General features: G+C 38.4%; 1 protein-coding gene across 2 annotated transcripts in view; it reads left to right on the top strand.

Moving 5' to 3' along the window:
* Window positions 1-16,441, top strand: part of osgin2 (oxidative stress induced growth inhibitor family member 2) — a 67,362-nt gene that overhangs the window by 31,427 nt on the left and 19,494 nt on the right. For both annotated transcript variants that reach the window (XM_039736265.1, XM_039736266.1), the window contains exons 3-5: window positions 2,840-2,976; window positions 8,216-8,407; window positions 11,514-11,605. In XM_039736265.1, coding sequence (XP_039592199.1) covers window positions 2,840-2,976; window positions 8,216-8,407; window positions 11,514-11,605 — 421 coding nt within the window. The remainder of the gene's footprint in view (window positions 1-2,839; window positions 2,977-8,215; window positions 8,408-11,513; window positions 11,606-16,441) is intronic.

Below are 16,441 nucleotides of genomic sequence, written 5' to 3'. Positions count from 1 at the left end.
GTTCAGGAGGCAATTACTTTTTCACACAGGGTCATGTAGGTTTGGATTTTTTTCTCCCTAAATAATAAAAACCATCATTTAAAAACTGCATTTTGTGTTTACTTGTGTTATATTTGATCAATGGTTAAATGTGTTTGATGATCAGAAACATTTTGTGTGACAAACATGCAAAAGAATAAGAAATCAGGAAGGGGGCAAATAGTTTTTCACACCACTGTATAAATAGATGTATTGGTCTATAGTGTATATAATATGAGGTAGTGATATTTTTTTTTTAAGTTTTGAAATAAAAACAAAATAAACATTTATCACATCAGACCCAGGCACAACGTAAAGTACATAAAATCAAAAAGTGCACAGTATTAGTATTACATTTGTTTCCCTTTTGACATATGAGACCCCCCCTCCAATTTAAAGGGGTGCTCATGACAAGCAAGGGATTTTTTTTCATAGATCTTAAACTATTTCATTCACACAGTTTTAATCACTCATATGACAGGTTAAATTTGAGTTCCACAGCAAAGCCTTTCCTGTTGAAATTCGTTCCCCACCCTAAGAAAAAAAACTACCTGAGTAAATATTTAAGAGCAAAGCACCACATATGGTGTGAAAGCGGATTGGTACATTTATTTTAATGATTTGTCTTTAAAATGTCTGTATAGAGTTATTTATTATAATTATTACTATTATTATTTTTAGTAAATCTTATTTTCCATGTTTCTTTGTTGATGAGCTCCCGTTGAAGAATTGGTAACAGAACATATAGTGCGGACGCCAAAACCACTGAAGTAACAACTAACAAAGTGGCATTTTTGATACCATTTTAACAAAGTTTACTGTCCGCCATCAATTACAGAGCATCCCAATAAAATGAAAGCAATAGACTTGCAAACTTAAAACGCAGACTTCATCACATTGCTGTGTGTGACGAAACAGCAGGCAGGTGACTTCTTGCACATGTTTACTGAGAGACAGGTCGGCTTTTTGCATGGTGTATGTGTTAAATCAAAAGAGGAACGGCATACAAAGATATGCAAACACGAGGAGATTGATGACAATCACACCAAGTGAAAACTGAACTCCACAAGGCACAGATATATTCATAACAGGGGATCTATATGATGGGCAGGTGAATTTCAAATATTTTGCATGTTTACCTTTTGTTTTGGTGACAGGTTGCGTCATATTTAGCCCTTCGTTTATTATTCTGCCACAAGAGTAACCAGCCTCTCATTGAATTTCATGGCTGTCCCCTCAACAATGCAGCGTACTTAGAATTATTTTCCAGCATGCATCTCCGAATCTGACATCATTTTCACCGAGACTCCCTCACACCCAGCACAGTATACAAACCAGCCTTTATCCTTTTTACCAGTGGCACATGACAGTAACCATTCCATCCCATGGTCCACTCATGAATGCACCTACTCATTTATACATGGCCAATTTAGAGTAGCCAGTAGCCACCTAATTTTGGGATATGGGAGGTAAACTGGATATAAGGGAGAACCCCCACCCTAACACACAAACACACACACACATACAGGCATTGGAAAAACATTGTAACTCTGCACAGACATTGACCAAGCCTGGGAATCAAGAGTGTCCTAGAGCTGTAAGGCAGTGGTGCTAAAAAATTATTCACTTTATGAAATAATCCATTGCTTTTATAACAGTGTCAGCATTACTATGAAATTCAACGTGCATTTAAAGCCAATGTGTTTTATTTTTTTTTTTCAGTCATATGCACACCCATGAATGTTTATATTTAATATGCAGCTCAGACAATGTAAGTCAGAATTCCCTGAACTGAGCACACATTTACTAGAAGTGGAAGCTAATGGCCCCGATAAGGACTATCAGTGTATTTGAACCAACCCAGAAATCTTCAAAAATGTTACAACAAATGTGCTTAAAATTTAGAAACAATTACCTATGAATATGGACTACTTTTATAATGTTTTTAATTCATTTACCTCTTCATAGGTATTCTTCAGCAAATGTATATTTTATATGTGATAAAGTCCATAAACTTTACATTAATGATGGTGATCTGGGATTCTTTAAAAACCTCTGGTACAGCAGGAGTCGTACGGTTCTCAGGGTGGCTTCCATGAACCCGCCTAAGCTAGTTAAGTATTTACTAGGAAGTGATGGCATCTGGGAACGGTTCTTTTCTTCCTTTATATGTAATCAAGTAGAACTTTGCAGCCTCTTGTGAAGTGAGTTGTCCTTGTAATCCCTCTGAAGCAAATTTATCTTAATGTTCAGGGAGACTAATTGCAAGAACGTGTGTCTCCGATAGCATGACTACTGTCTCTGTGGATTTTAAAGAGAGAGATCTTGGTGTTTACCTCATTAGGCCTGTTTAGCTACCAAGCCTTTTTGAAAACAACTGAATAGACCTTCCAGAAATATTACTGTTTACTTATAATTTCTGAAAAATATAAAGCATTAAATAAACACCATGTTCTATTTTTTTACAAGTGTATGAATATGGAGTTAGAGCAAAACCTCTGCTTTTTAAAATTTAAACCTTGATGAAAGCGCTTTTGAAGAAAAAAATCACATGGAAAGAGAAAGTCTGACTTTATCTGAGGTTACTAAGCAAATGAACTGGGATTTAATCTCTTGGTGTATAAAACATAAATAGCACACTCCGAAACTTTGGTCCATGGACATTTTTTGGTTATAATGAAAGAACCCAGAGCTTTGTAAATTTTCATTGCATTTTCAAATTTAACAAAGCCTATGTGTTTTTCAGCACTGCAACATAAAACCCTGTTAATGTGATCATAGCAGCACAGAGATAATTCATTTTGTTTTATTTCTTTTATAGGCAATGGCCCATCAGGAATATGTTTATCATACCTGTTATCTGGCTATCGACCATATTTAAATGACAGTGCAGTGCATCCCAACTCCATTCTGCTAAGTAAATTGAAGGAACTGAAACATCTTTCCATTGCTGATCAGGTACGAGACAACTAGGACAATGGTGTCTACTTAATTAGTTGTTTATTTATTTTGTTTATTCATTTTTTTTTAAGTTTTCTTGGGGATGGGATATCTGCTTTTATTCAAACGTCACAGGTGGTTGCATGGGACTTTGATGATGTGTTGAACAGAAGAACTAGAAAAGAAAACAGAGAAAAGTACTGAATAATAAAGATTGCCAGTTCGTTAAAGAATGTGATAATTCTATGTGTATCTACTTTATTTTTTGCAGTTACAAAAGGCCAAATTAAAAAAGTAGGTTTTTAGGAATATTTGAAAATGATCCACAGTGTTAGCCTGGTATATATCTATTGGTGAAGTATTCCAGATTTTTAGTGCATAGCAGCAGAAAACTGACTCCCCATTTCCTTTATGCTTGGCTCTTAGAACAATAAGCAGGATGTTATTAGAAGATCTAACTCAAGAGTTTCCAAAGTGGTTGCTATTGACCCCCTGGGATCGATTTGAACTTTCTCGGGGTCGATAGTTTCAATAGAAAAATTTGGGGGTCGATGACAGCAAAAATCGACCCCCTTACTACTGCTATTTATTTGTTACTTCAAAATATCTATGATTCCAATAGGTACCTAATTAAGAAGTAAAATAATAAAAAAAAAAACACTTTTTTGATAAAAACACATTACATACCAAAGTTGCGAACAAAAAGGTAAAATATGTCATTAAATGAGTCACACGTAAGAATGCATGAAAATACATGTAGCACAAACATGTCTGTGCATTGTCTTATCGAACATGAAAAACCGTTGCATGTCTGCAATTGCTCGCGGTGGGACGAGACAATGGATATTCGATATTAGCAGAATCTATCAGTCTTGTACGGTCATGCTGTCATAAAACACTATAAATTGGTTCGTTTGATGTGACGTACTTATTTGTGATTTGAACTTTGAATATAATTATTTATTGAGGAGCAGTACTATGAAAAAGAAAATCAGAGGATACAGTTTATTTATTCGAGTTTGAACAAAAATCTTTTTCAAGTAAGTACATACTTTATTGTTTTTTTTTATCACAGGGGCCGTCGAAATTGTTTGTTAATAAAAGTTTTTATTTCTTCAGATAATAATATGACTGAACCAAAAAAGAAATGCAGACAGTACAGCTTGGACTATTTGTACTTATTTGGAATTTACATATTTATTTCATAAATGTCAAAAATGTAAAAAACTTTGCTCGTGTTTTTTTGCTTTAGTTTTTGTTAGTGCAGGTTTCGATATTAAATATTGCACAAGATAATGCCATATTCCGTAGTCCTTTTATCTTTTTCAATCATTAATTACAAGTGATTAAAATGAAAAGTTTGATATCTAGTGAAATATTTAATATCGAGTACTGTACAAATTTATTAATTTGAGTAAGTAAAGTAAATGGCTAGGGATCGACGGTTTTAAAAGTTTTTGGTAAAGGGGTCTGTGGCGAAAAAAGCTTGGGAACTCTTGATCTAACATTATAACTTGGAATGTAGGGGATAGGCACTCCAAAATATAAGAAGGGGCAAGATTATTTAAAGCTATATATACCATTAGTAGTATTATAAAGTCAACTCTAAATGACACAGGTAACCAGTGTAACAATGCTAAAACTGGTAATATGTGAGGTGCCAGCTCACCATAAATCGTTGAGCTTTAGTAAAGACGACATTTCTTAATCCATTTTATAGTCCCCACAAGATGCCATTGAGTTTTCTATGAAAACATCTTTGAAAAGTAAAGGTACTAAAGTATATAGGGAACTAGAACCAAAACACAAGAGTAGTAACTGACATTGGACTTTGTAGTATGCATTGCCCCTAAATAAACAAAAATCCAAAATCTTTTGGACCTTGTCGCTAAAGCTGTTCATCCACCAACATAAGGGGTAGTGTGAAGTCACACAGCAACAGAAAGCAGTGCGTTTACATCCTGGCACATGGCTTAAAGGTGAGACAAAGGTGTATGTAAAGTGGGCTTATAAAGGGGCATGAAATAATAGTAGAGCTGATAACCCACAGACACAGTGTATGAGGGCACCCTAAGACAAAGTTGTTTGGTACAGAGACACCTTTTCTTGCTTAGATACAAAGTGAGGTGCTGTTGAAAATGTTTGTCAGAAATGGGCAGATTGCTACAGTATAGAAAAGAGTCTAACAGTCAGAGCAGTCGTCTACACCAATAAGGCCTGAAAACATAGCATAAAATGGCCTTTTGGAAACTGTGAAAGAAAAAGTGAATAAGCCCAGTTTCTAAATTGGTTACATACTAGTCAAAGGACATACTGAAGTCTGACAATGAAAATGAGTAGCAGCAATTCAAAGCTTTCATTTTAGCTGGTTGCTTACTTTTTCTAAATCATTAAATGGCACCGCATCTTTTAACTCATTTACTAAACCATTTTATGCCACATTATTTTCCTATAGTCACACCCCTATTGTTTTGAATTGTAAACAATAATCCTAGATATTTTATTATCCTGACATTCAATAACTGTTGTGCTATTAATATTTTTCCAAGACGGCCTTGAATTCTTAGACGAAAGACAGCAGGTGAGTGCACTGGCTCAAAAGAAACAGACTGACATAAAGTATCATTATTAACTGATTAGGCTTCATACACTAAGCTAGAGTTTTTCTAATATTTGGAAGGAAGGAATTTTTAACTCAAAACTAGTCACACCAAATGTTTTCTTAAAGTTCTCTGAAATAAGAGCCTTGTTTTTGACATCAGATTAGATGACAGCTGTCATGACTTGTTTGATTTTTGGTGATTTTCAGGCAGTAGACCTTGCTAGAATTCTTAGCTACTGTACATATCACGTTTGATGAACCTCAGATAAGAATTAAGCTTTCCTAATCTTTTCATAACTATTATTCATTATTTAATTACCAGTCTATAAGTATAACATAAACAACTGCCTGCACTCATTTGGGTGAGGGTTCCTTACTTTTTCTTTTTATTATACTCAGTCTTTCTTTTCAATTATGATCATGGGATTTAAGTTTGAAAGGCTTATGCTAGCATGGAAAGATAAGAAGAGCTGGTCAAAGCATACAGTTTAAATCAAAATTTTATAATAGGAGCTGACTGGCAGGTGGTCATGGTAACATTGTCAGAAGCTAAGTATGGTTTGAGGAAATAATTCATTGAACAGGGGCAGCACGGTGGCGCAGTGGCAGCTGCTGCCTCGCAGTTAGGAGACTTGGGTTTGCTTCCCGGGTCCTCCCTTCGTGGAGTTTGCATGTTCTCCCCGTGTCTGTGTGGGTTTCCTCCGGGCGCTCTGGTTTCCTCCCACAAGTCCAAAGACATGCAGGCTAGGTGGATTGGCAATTCTAAATTGGCCCTGGTGTGTTTGTGTGTGTCCTGCGGTGGGTTGGCACCCTGCCCGGGATTGGTTCCTGCCTTGTGCCTTGTGTTGGCTGTGATTGGCTCCAGCAGACCCCTGTGACCCTGTGTTTGGATTCAGCGGGTTGGTAAATGGATGGATGGATTCATTGAACAGAATTAGGCAAGGCAAAATCTGTAGTTAAATATTTCCAAAAAACATATGGAAACAGAGTAAAACCCAGTATGTGTATTTATAATGCAAAATTGGCAGCCTTTCTTTAGGATGGGACTGTAGTGTAAACCCTCTTGATCTGGGTCAATATGTCCTTTCAGCAAAACAGTTTGGGCTGTGGAGTGTCCATTGGAGTTGTATTTGTTCTATCTTAGATAGCAGTGCAAATGATCAATCAAATCACACATCTGCCAACCTGGTTAACCTAGATGAAGATCTCCACAAGCCCCTGGGTGAATTAACTCCTTAAAAGAGAGTTCATCATACTTTTAACAGTGCAGCACACAGACCCTCAGTAGTATTTCCCACTCTTGTGTTTGGTGTGTGGAGACGCAATCGTTTCGTCAAGTTTGGTCCCCCATGGTCATTTCAGCTCCTGGAGACAATCATTTCATTGTGGATGGGGTAAGTGCCAATGTATTGGTGAAAAAGCCCCTCGCTTGCCATCAAGGGCACCCAGAATGCCCTGATGGTAGATCTGCTCTGATGCCTGGATATCTCCAAATGTTTTTTGGTTTACAATTGTTGTAAATAAAAAAAAAAATAAAATATATATATATATATATATATATATATATATATATAGTTAGGTGTTTGGCACGGTGGCGCAGTGGGTTTCCTCCCAGTGCTGCTGCCTTGGCGCCTAAATTGTTAGGTGTTTTGTTGTCTGCTTTCTGGGTTCTCCCAGGATTTGTTTCCTGCCTGGGTTTCCTCCCCACAGCCCAAAGACATGCAGTTTAGGTGCATTGGATGGATCCTAAATTGTCCCTAGTGTGTGCTGGGGCAGTTTGTGTTTGGTTCACTTTCTGGGTCGTGTGGCATGTTCTCCCAGCGTTTGCTGCCCAGGATTTGTTTCCTGCCTTGTGCCCTGTGTTGGCTGGGATTGGCCCCAGCAGACCCCCATGACCTTGTAGTTAGGATATAGCGGGATGGATAATGGATGGATGGATGGATATTTTATATAAACAAATCCTTGGATGAGATGTGACTTTTTCAGAGAGATACTTTCAAGTCCTGCAAGACGAGACTTTGTGCCAAGAGATTTAACCATTTAATCAGTGAAAAGCTGTAAACAGAAAGATCCAAGCCAAAAGTAATAGTATATGGTACAAAAGCAAAACTCCAATAATTCACTGAAATACAGAAAAACTTGAGAACATAAAATGCAACTCAATAATGGAGCCTCGGGCAAATACAAACATCCAAACTCCGCAGACAGCAAACAGGTGTGGAATTTGAACCCAGAACACAACGATTCAGCAGTGCTAACTACCATGTCCCATATCTTTAAATTTAAATTTTTATATCTTTTTATCTTTAAAAATGCGAAATCTAAAAGGATCACTCCATCTAAAAGCTGAACGAGGTTTCATGAATTCTGTGAGTTAAGAACCTCTTTATAGTAGAAGAGCAAAAGCAGAAAAGCTTTTAACTTCTTCAGTACTACAGTATAAAACTATAAACCTACTTAATATCATTTGAGGTTCGCAGGCAACCAGAGCCCCTCCAACCAGCATTGGTGAAAGGCAGGAAGCTGGGAAGCATGACTACCACATATGTAACTGATGTACTTTGTACAGTATTATATTATTACTTTTTTAACAAATATTGAGGATAACAGTACATGATACACTCAAAGTTAACTGCTTGTCCATATCTGATCCAGGATTTAGAATACCTCAGTGAAGGCTTAGAAGGGAGATCATCTAACCCTGTGGCTGTGTTGTTTGATACTTTGCTACACCCAAATGCTGATCTTGGCTACGAGTATCCTTCTGTCATTCAGTGGAGAATGGAGAATCAACATCACATCCCTCATATAGTGCTGGGAAAAGGAAGCCCTGGAGGAGCCTGGCATGTGAGTTTTAAAATATTTGGTTACTTCTGAATGGGTTCATTCTCATTACTTGCTGTGTGCTTTGAAATGTTTTCCTGTGTTATAAAACTGAATTTAATAAAATGTTTGTGTATTGTGTCCAAGGTTTAAGTCTTGTCCTGTTCTTGATGCAGCTTTAAAATTGTGTAAAGCGCGTTCAAGATATGGATGGAAAATAACATTTAAAACAGATTAGGCAAATAAGGAATTACACTTGCTAGATGCTAAAGTCATGATTACGTTTATATTTTGACATTTTGTTCTTTTTGTCTTTATTTTTAATATTTCATTATTTATTTATTTTTTCACTGCTAAGAGGTTGTATATTGGTGCCACCAGGTGTCACTGTGTTGCCATGGAATCTGACCACAATGCATCCCATTTTGGACATTCGCACTGTGATAAGTACCAGTGGCCAGATGCAAACCTGTGATGTCTGGATTGCAAAGACCTTGGAAAGCAGTTCCATGTTATGCTGAGCAATAGGAGAACTCTTACGTTTGGGCACACAGGTGACTTCAAGCAGAGCATATTCTGGCAATGTCAGCTGAACTCTCTCTCTCTCTCACTCAGCTCCTATATTCCACCCAACACTGCCAATATAATCCATCTGTCAACAGTACAAATCCTGCCAATTATGCCAAGTTTTTTTTTTGTATAATGACACCAAAGTTCCAAACATGCCAAGCATTTCATTGTGGAATCACACCAAGATCCAACCCAGTTTTAGTCATTTGCACTGTGATAACTGGCAGTGGCCAGCTGTGGAGATTGCAAAGACCCAGGAAGCAGCTCCTATTTACACTGAGCAAATGGAGACATACAGTGCTGAGGTGGGCAGGGGACTGCCTGTAAGCACTGCAAGTGGAGCACTTCCTAGTGGCGTCTTGCTCTTCCTCTGCCCCTTCATTCTGCCTACACTGCCAATACACTCCAACCGTCCACAGTGCAAATCCTGCTCAGTATGCCAAGTGCTTTATTGTGGAATTATACCTTAGTCCGTTCCAGTCCAAGCATTTGCACCGTGATAACTGGTTGTGGCCAGCTATGAACCCATGATATATGGACTGCAAAGACCTGGAAAGCAGCTCCTGTTTAGATTGAGCAATGGGAGATCTCCAATGCTCAGGTGGCTACATGAAGCACTGCAAGTGAAGTGCTTCCTTCTGACGTCAGCCGAGCTCTCTCTCATCCTCGCTGAGCCCCCACTTTCTGTGTAGAACTGACACTACAGTCACCATTTTAAAAATGGTTGCTATGAGACAGCTTGTTGCTAGGGGTGTGGCTTGTATGTGCGCATGCAATGGCCATTACAGGGCAAGGTCATGTGGTTTTGGCAGCCATCATATTTGAGGGTGAGTCATGTACTCAGTGATTGTCTTCACTTTGCTCTTACAAAAAAGAGACCCTTTTAAACTACCATGAGAAAATTAGTTTCCCAGGCAGTTTCTTTTCAGGATTTCTGCTTTTGGTAATGACTCTTGGTTTGTCCTTAATTGCAGCCCATTTTGCCCATTAATTTGGTAGCAATCTCTGCCTTTAGTAAGTGAACCCCGGTTGTATTGACTACTCTCTCTATATGCTCTTTGAAAGAAGTCTCTATCTTTCTCTCCAAAAAAAAATAAATAAAATAAAGCATAGTTTTTAATCTTCTTTATGGAAGGACTGAATGGGCTGTGACAGTCATTCACAGCTATTACTGTCCTTTGCATTTGAAAAGAAGATGTGTTTTGTCTTTTGGTGTACTTTAACTTTAATTTACACAGTTGAAAGACTATTTCAGTGTTTTCAATATTTTCTTACAATTTTCAGTATTTTCTTAGGTAAATTCCAGAAATTATGTTTCTGTAAGAAAAAATGAACAGCATACAAGAGAAAAATAATACTGCTTCCCAAAGTCTTGACATACGCCAAAAACCATGATCATATGCAGTGACCGTTTAGCTGGTTAAGTTTAAATGTTTGCTTTTTTGCTACTTAAATATGTAGCTTTAAAAATATTCACCTTTACACTGAGAGTAGTACACGTCTCATTATGTTGTCCAGCCATTTGAAAGCATTACTGCTGTCGCAGTAGGGGGCGGTAGTGCTCCCTTGAACCCTCAGGTACCACGCCAAACACCTGGTAAAATTGCCACAATAATTATATTTATTATAATAATGTGCACCAAGCACCCTCCACTCCACTATATTCATAAACAATACAATAAACCAATAAATCACAATCCTCCACTCCCAGACGCGTTGCCCTCCTACCACCCAGCTCTGCTCGTTGTCTGGGAGTTCCCAGAGTCCTTTTATTCCTCCTGACCCGGAAGTCTTTCTGCCCAACAGTTCCACAAGTCCTTATTCCTTCCGGGTCAGGGTAAAGAGTACTTTTCTTCACCCTGGAAGCCCGTCGCTCTTCCTGTGACGAACTTCCGGGTCATGGTGCCCAAATGAGTCCATTGGCCTCCCGACAGCGACTCCCAGTGGCCCCCAAGGTATCCAGCAGGGCTGTGTATAAAAACTACATAGTCCGTGAGGCCCTGCTGGAATTCGGGGCCCGTATATGCTCTCGGGAGAGCTCCTCCTAGCGGCCAGGGGGTGAGGGCCGGAGTAAAATGCCGGCAATCCACCACACTGCACACTTTCATGTAGCTTTATAATTATCACTCTTCCGAGGACTCTTATTTGAGGCCTTTTATTGGTCAGTCCTCCTCCTCCATTTCATGTAAAAATTGACAATCTGATCCTTTATAACTGGCTCTACACTGATATACTTCTGAAGGCGTTATCGTTGCTGTCTATACTTCATTTATTTATTTTTTTGTAATATTCTTAATAAATCTGTATATCAGGTTCAGGTATTATTTCCCAGATATAATTGGTAATTAGAATTATTATACTCACTTGTTCTATCAGTAATAATGGTAAAATGAGAAATACTTCAAATATAAAATGGGGATTACAACTTTAAGAAATATCAGAGTGGGTGGAAAAGAATCACAGCAATTTACAGAAATGTACAATTCAGATCACATATGATAGAGACTATGTAATTACAGTATATGTGAATAGTGGAATAACTTGACAATCTCCTCTGTAGGCCATGGAGGGGTCAATGCTAACAATAAGCCTGGGTCTCTGGATGGAACTCCCTGGCGTCAACTATAGAGATCTGTCAACGAATAAACGAAGGTAAGCTTAAAATATTTGACATTAGCCAAAAACGAGCATTCACAGATGTGAGAGATCCTGAAATAGCCTAACTATTATTCAGTCATTGTGGATCAGTATTGATTGTAGACTTGTATCACAAGCCACACAAGTATTTCCCAAAAGTCAATTGCTTTTTGTATTCAAGTGTAAGATAAGTACATAGTGATAATATGATGATAAAAATATGTACTTAAAAATAGCAGTTTAGAACCAATTGTTGTATTTACTGCAGGTTAAAACTAGTATAGATAGAATCTAAGAAATTCTGGCCAGCTGGCCTGAAGGAATACAGTGAAAGGCCATTAACAGGCCTAGAATAGAATGGATAGGTGGGTACAATTAATGGCACCCCTTCCATCTTTCAAGAGGAAAACCTGAGCTAGAATGAAGACAGGACAGGGTGAGTGAGATGTGCCTGAAGAGGATTCGTATGAAGTAGGGCATTAACGTATCTTATTGGTTCAGGGAATACATGTACAAAAAACATATGGGGTTTGAGGCATTCTGTTAAGGTCTTAATAATATAATGGGAAGAAGGGTCAAGCTAGGACCCTAACATCCATCCATCCATTTTCTAACCCGCTGAATCCGAATAGGGTCACGGGGGTCTGCTGGAGCCAATCCCAGCCAACACAGGGCACAAGGCAGGAACCAATCCTGGGCAGGGTGCCAACCCACCGCAGAGGACCCTAACATGACAAAACAAAGTGATGGCATTGTGAAGAGGCTTCCCATAGATTGTTTTCTTAATGTTTTTGGGACTAAGGAACCCTGTACAAAAGAAATTTGATCACAGAACCCCTATGAAAATTAAAAATAAATGAAATTACAAAAAAAAAAGTTATTTGTACAATACTTTTAATCAAGACAAAATTTATAAATGTAAGCATATGCACTATATATTTACACACAAAAAATGTAATAATAGAAACTGTTTCATGTTTTAGGCATGATAAATGTAAATGAGAAGGGTGTGCTGCCATTGTATGACACATCAATATTAGGTGTAAGATTTGCTAATATAGAGATCATATTTCAACTATTTTTATAATTTATTTTCATTGCAGCGACAGCTGAAAATCTACTTTCACATAACAAAGAAGCAAACTGGAATAGGACTAAAAAGTCCACATTCCCTATGATATTTTTTTTTACCTAAAATGCATGAAGAAGTAAACTAGAAATGAAATCTAATATATAAAGCAGAGTCGATGTGTATATGTATGTTAGTTTGTCTGCCATACAAATCTGCACGGGGCGTCCAATTGGCACCAAACTGGGGATGGGGCTACTTTGTGACCAGGAGAAAGTCATGGGGTATGTTTGGTTGGGAAAAATGTTCGTGGTGAACCGCAGGGCACCTTTTTACCAACACAACATTCGGCACACGTCCCTGTACTTATCATCGACAAGATGGCTGCACGTTGCAACAGACGTTCACTGCGGCACCATCTAGCGGCAGCTTTGGTCTCTGTGCGTCGCTTTTTACCCATGTGTCTTTAAATTGCCAAGACATGGTGCAAGTGTCCAAGTAAGAGAAGGCCGACTGCTTTGATCGGGTAAAAGGGAACTGCCATATGGATATAAAATATGAATGACTATGTGCGTGACCAGATGACACACCCGCGTTTCCGCACGTCACACTCCCACACGCACTGATAGTGCTGTCTTTCATTCGCCAACGTCTGTTATATGCAAGCACGTTTGAACAGAGACTCGTCTTAAAAAGACAACATCCTTCCCCCACCATTTTCCCCAAAAGCAGCACCAGTTATACGTCATTTCTCTCTGTAGTTACCATCGCCAACGTCCGTTAGATGGCATCACGGTTCAACACAGACACTCCTTACAAACAGACCACCCCTCCCCGCCATTTTTCCCAGTACGGCTTCAGTGCTACTCTTTATCACTGGCGTTCCGTATTTGTGGTGCTAATGATTTCAATCGTGTACAATTTTCTGTTCGTTTGGCTTTTGCTATGTCAATTAATAAGGCTCAACAGCAATCACTACTAATATATAAAGCAGAGTCTATGTATGTATGTATGTTTGTTTGTCCGCCATACAAATCTGCACTGAGCGTTCGATCGGCACCAAACTGGGGATGGGGCTCCTTTGTGACCAGGAGAAGGTCATAGGGTATGTTTGGTTGTGAAAAATGTTCGTGGTGAAGCGCAGGGCATCTTTTCACCAACACCACTTTCGGCACACGTTCCTGTACTTATCATCGATAAGATGGCCGCACGTTGCAACAGACGTTCACCTCAGCGCCATCTAGCAGCAGCTTTGGTCTCTGTGCATCGCTCTTTACCCATGTTTCTTTAAATTGCCAAGACAAGCTGGAAGTGTCTAACTATGAGAAGGCCGACTGCTTTGATCCGGTGAAGGGCAACTGCCGTATGGATGTAAAACATGAACGACCCAGTGCGCGTGACTAGCTGACACATGTCGCTTCTCTCTGTACTTACCATCCCCAGCATCCGTTAGAGGCCAGCACGGTTTAACACAGACGCTCCTTACAAAGAGACCACCCCTCCCCGCCATTTTTCCCAGTATGGTTTCAGTGCTACTCTTTCTAACTGGCTTTCCGTATTTGTGGTGCTATTGATTTCAAATGTCTACAATTTCCTGTTCGTTTGGCTTTTGCTATTTCAATTAATAAGGCTCTGTTTCTTTTATTTCGGAAATTCACCGATTATACATTCCTGGGCAACGCTGGGTACTCCTGCTAGTATTTAATATAACCTCTTGAGGAAAAGTCAGCCAACTTCTTCTTCATTCATAGACAGATTATTCTTTACTTGTTTATTGAGATTAAATGAGCCAAAAAAAAACTTCTCTTGAGTCATGACTTTCAGAAAAACAGTCTTCAAATGTAACATTTTGTAAATGATTGATCACCTCATTCATTGGGTCAGTTAAGTTCTGAAGTTATCAGAGAAATTGTTTTCAATTCTTTGTATCCAAAGTTTCATTTTATTTCTTTTGGTATTCTATTTTCTAACAATTAACTACTGTTTTATGTGTTTCCTGAAGTGATAAATTAAACTTGTTCAAAAGCCAAAGTATGTCTGCATGGTAACATAACTTCATGTTCCAATGTGTATCTTTAAAGAACTGCACAAGGTCACATTTTTGAGGAGAGAGTCATTTCTGGTCTTAGATCATCATAAAGTGTTTCTAAAAATCTGACCTTGTGAAAACAACCAGATATGCCCTTAATAATAATAATAAGAAGAAGAAGTCTAATGTGAGTTGTGTATTTGTATTGATAAGCACTTACAATAATAATAATAATAATAATAAAGAAACAGACAGACAGTGACAGGTGTCAGACAGAGGGACTACTGCTTTCTGGTTTGGTGAGCTCAGATCAGTGCAGCAAGAGAATGCCTTCAGCGTTGTGTCAACTTCAGTCTTTTCATTGATCGCCGCTAATTTTTCCAGTAGCTACAGCTGATACCAGGCATTGTAAGCAATGGCTCAAGGATCTCCTACAGTTTAAGTATTTGTGGAACCCACTTTAAGAAACACTGCCTTAGATCAAAATTCAGCTCAGTCCTGGTGCGTTGCAGTGGTTGCTTCAATATCGAATGATGTGGGAGAACGCAAGTGGAGTGAAACTACTTCGGAAAAAGACACACTTGCCATAAAAGGCTTGTTTAGTCACTTTAGCTTATTTTTTATATTAAATAAACTGCTGTAGTAATTAACATTATAACATACATTTACTTGTTGGCACTGTGGTGGTAAACCAGTTAGCGTAGCTGTTTCAGAATGCCAGGATCTTGAATTATAGTTGTGACCTGTTGTTCACATAGGATTGTCACCAGTTCTCGTCCTACATTATTAAGCTTGAGTAATAAAGAAGGATTATGCAGGATTGTGTTTTGTGATGGACTAGTAATAATAATAATTCTTTACTTTTATATAGCACTCTTCTCAGTTCTCAAAGTGCTTTACATAGAAAGAGGGGAGCCACTTCAGCCATCACTAACATGCAGCATTCAACTGATGTGACGGTAGCCATTCTTGTGCCAGTGTGCTCACCATATATTAACTGTTACATAGTGAAGTGGTTCAGGAGTGTAACCAGGAGGTGAATGGAAGTAACAAAAACAAATGCTAGATGCTCGCCACCAGTGCATTGCAGAGGACACTCACACTTGCACACTGTACAAATTTAAAAGTATCAGCTAGCCCAACACACACTTCTTCACGTTTTGGGAGGTAAACTTAATAGCCAAGAGGCAACTCCAGGCAGACATGAGGGAAAATGTGCATATTTTCGTAATTTCTGTATTAATGTCATTCATTAAAATTACTTTATTAACATGTCTGTCTGTGTCAGGGAGAAGCTTACAGGTGCCAGTCATAAAATTAGAATATCATGACAAAGTTTATTTATTTCAGTAATTCCATTCAAAAAGTGAAACTTGTATATTAGATTCATTCATTACACACAGACTGATGTATTTCAAATGTTTATTTCTTTTAATTTTGATGATTATAACTGACACCTAATGAAAGTCCCAAATTCAGTATCGCGGAAAATTAGAATATTGTGAAAAGGTTCAATATTGAAGACACCTGGTGCCACACTCTAATCAGCTAATTAACTCAAAACACCTGCAAACGCCTTTAAATGGTCTCTCAGTCTAGTTCTGTAGGCTACACAATCATGGGGAAGACTGCCTACTTGACAGTTGTCCAAAAGACGACCACTGACACCTTGCACAAGGAAGACAAGACACAAAAGGTCATTGCTAAAGAGGCTGGTTGTTCACAGAGCTCTGTGTCCAAGCACATTAATAGG

The sequence above is a fragment of the Polypterus senegalus genome, chromosome 15, assembly GCF_016835505.1.
Source record: "Polypterus senegalus isolate Bchr_013 chromosome 15, ASM1683550v1, whole genome shotgun sequence".
NCBI classification, from domain to species: domain Eukaryota; kingdom Metazoa; phylum Chordata; class Cladistia; order Polypteriformes; family Polypteridae; genus Polypterus; species Polypterus senegalus.
This window is presented reverse-complemented; position numbering and strand designations above follow the sequence as displayed.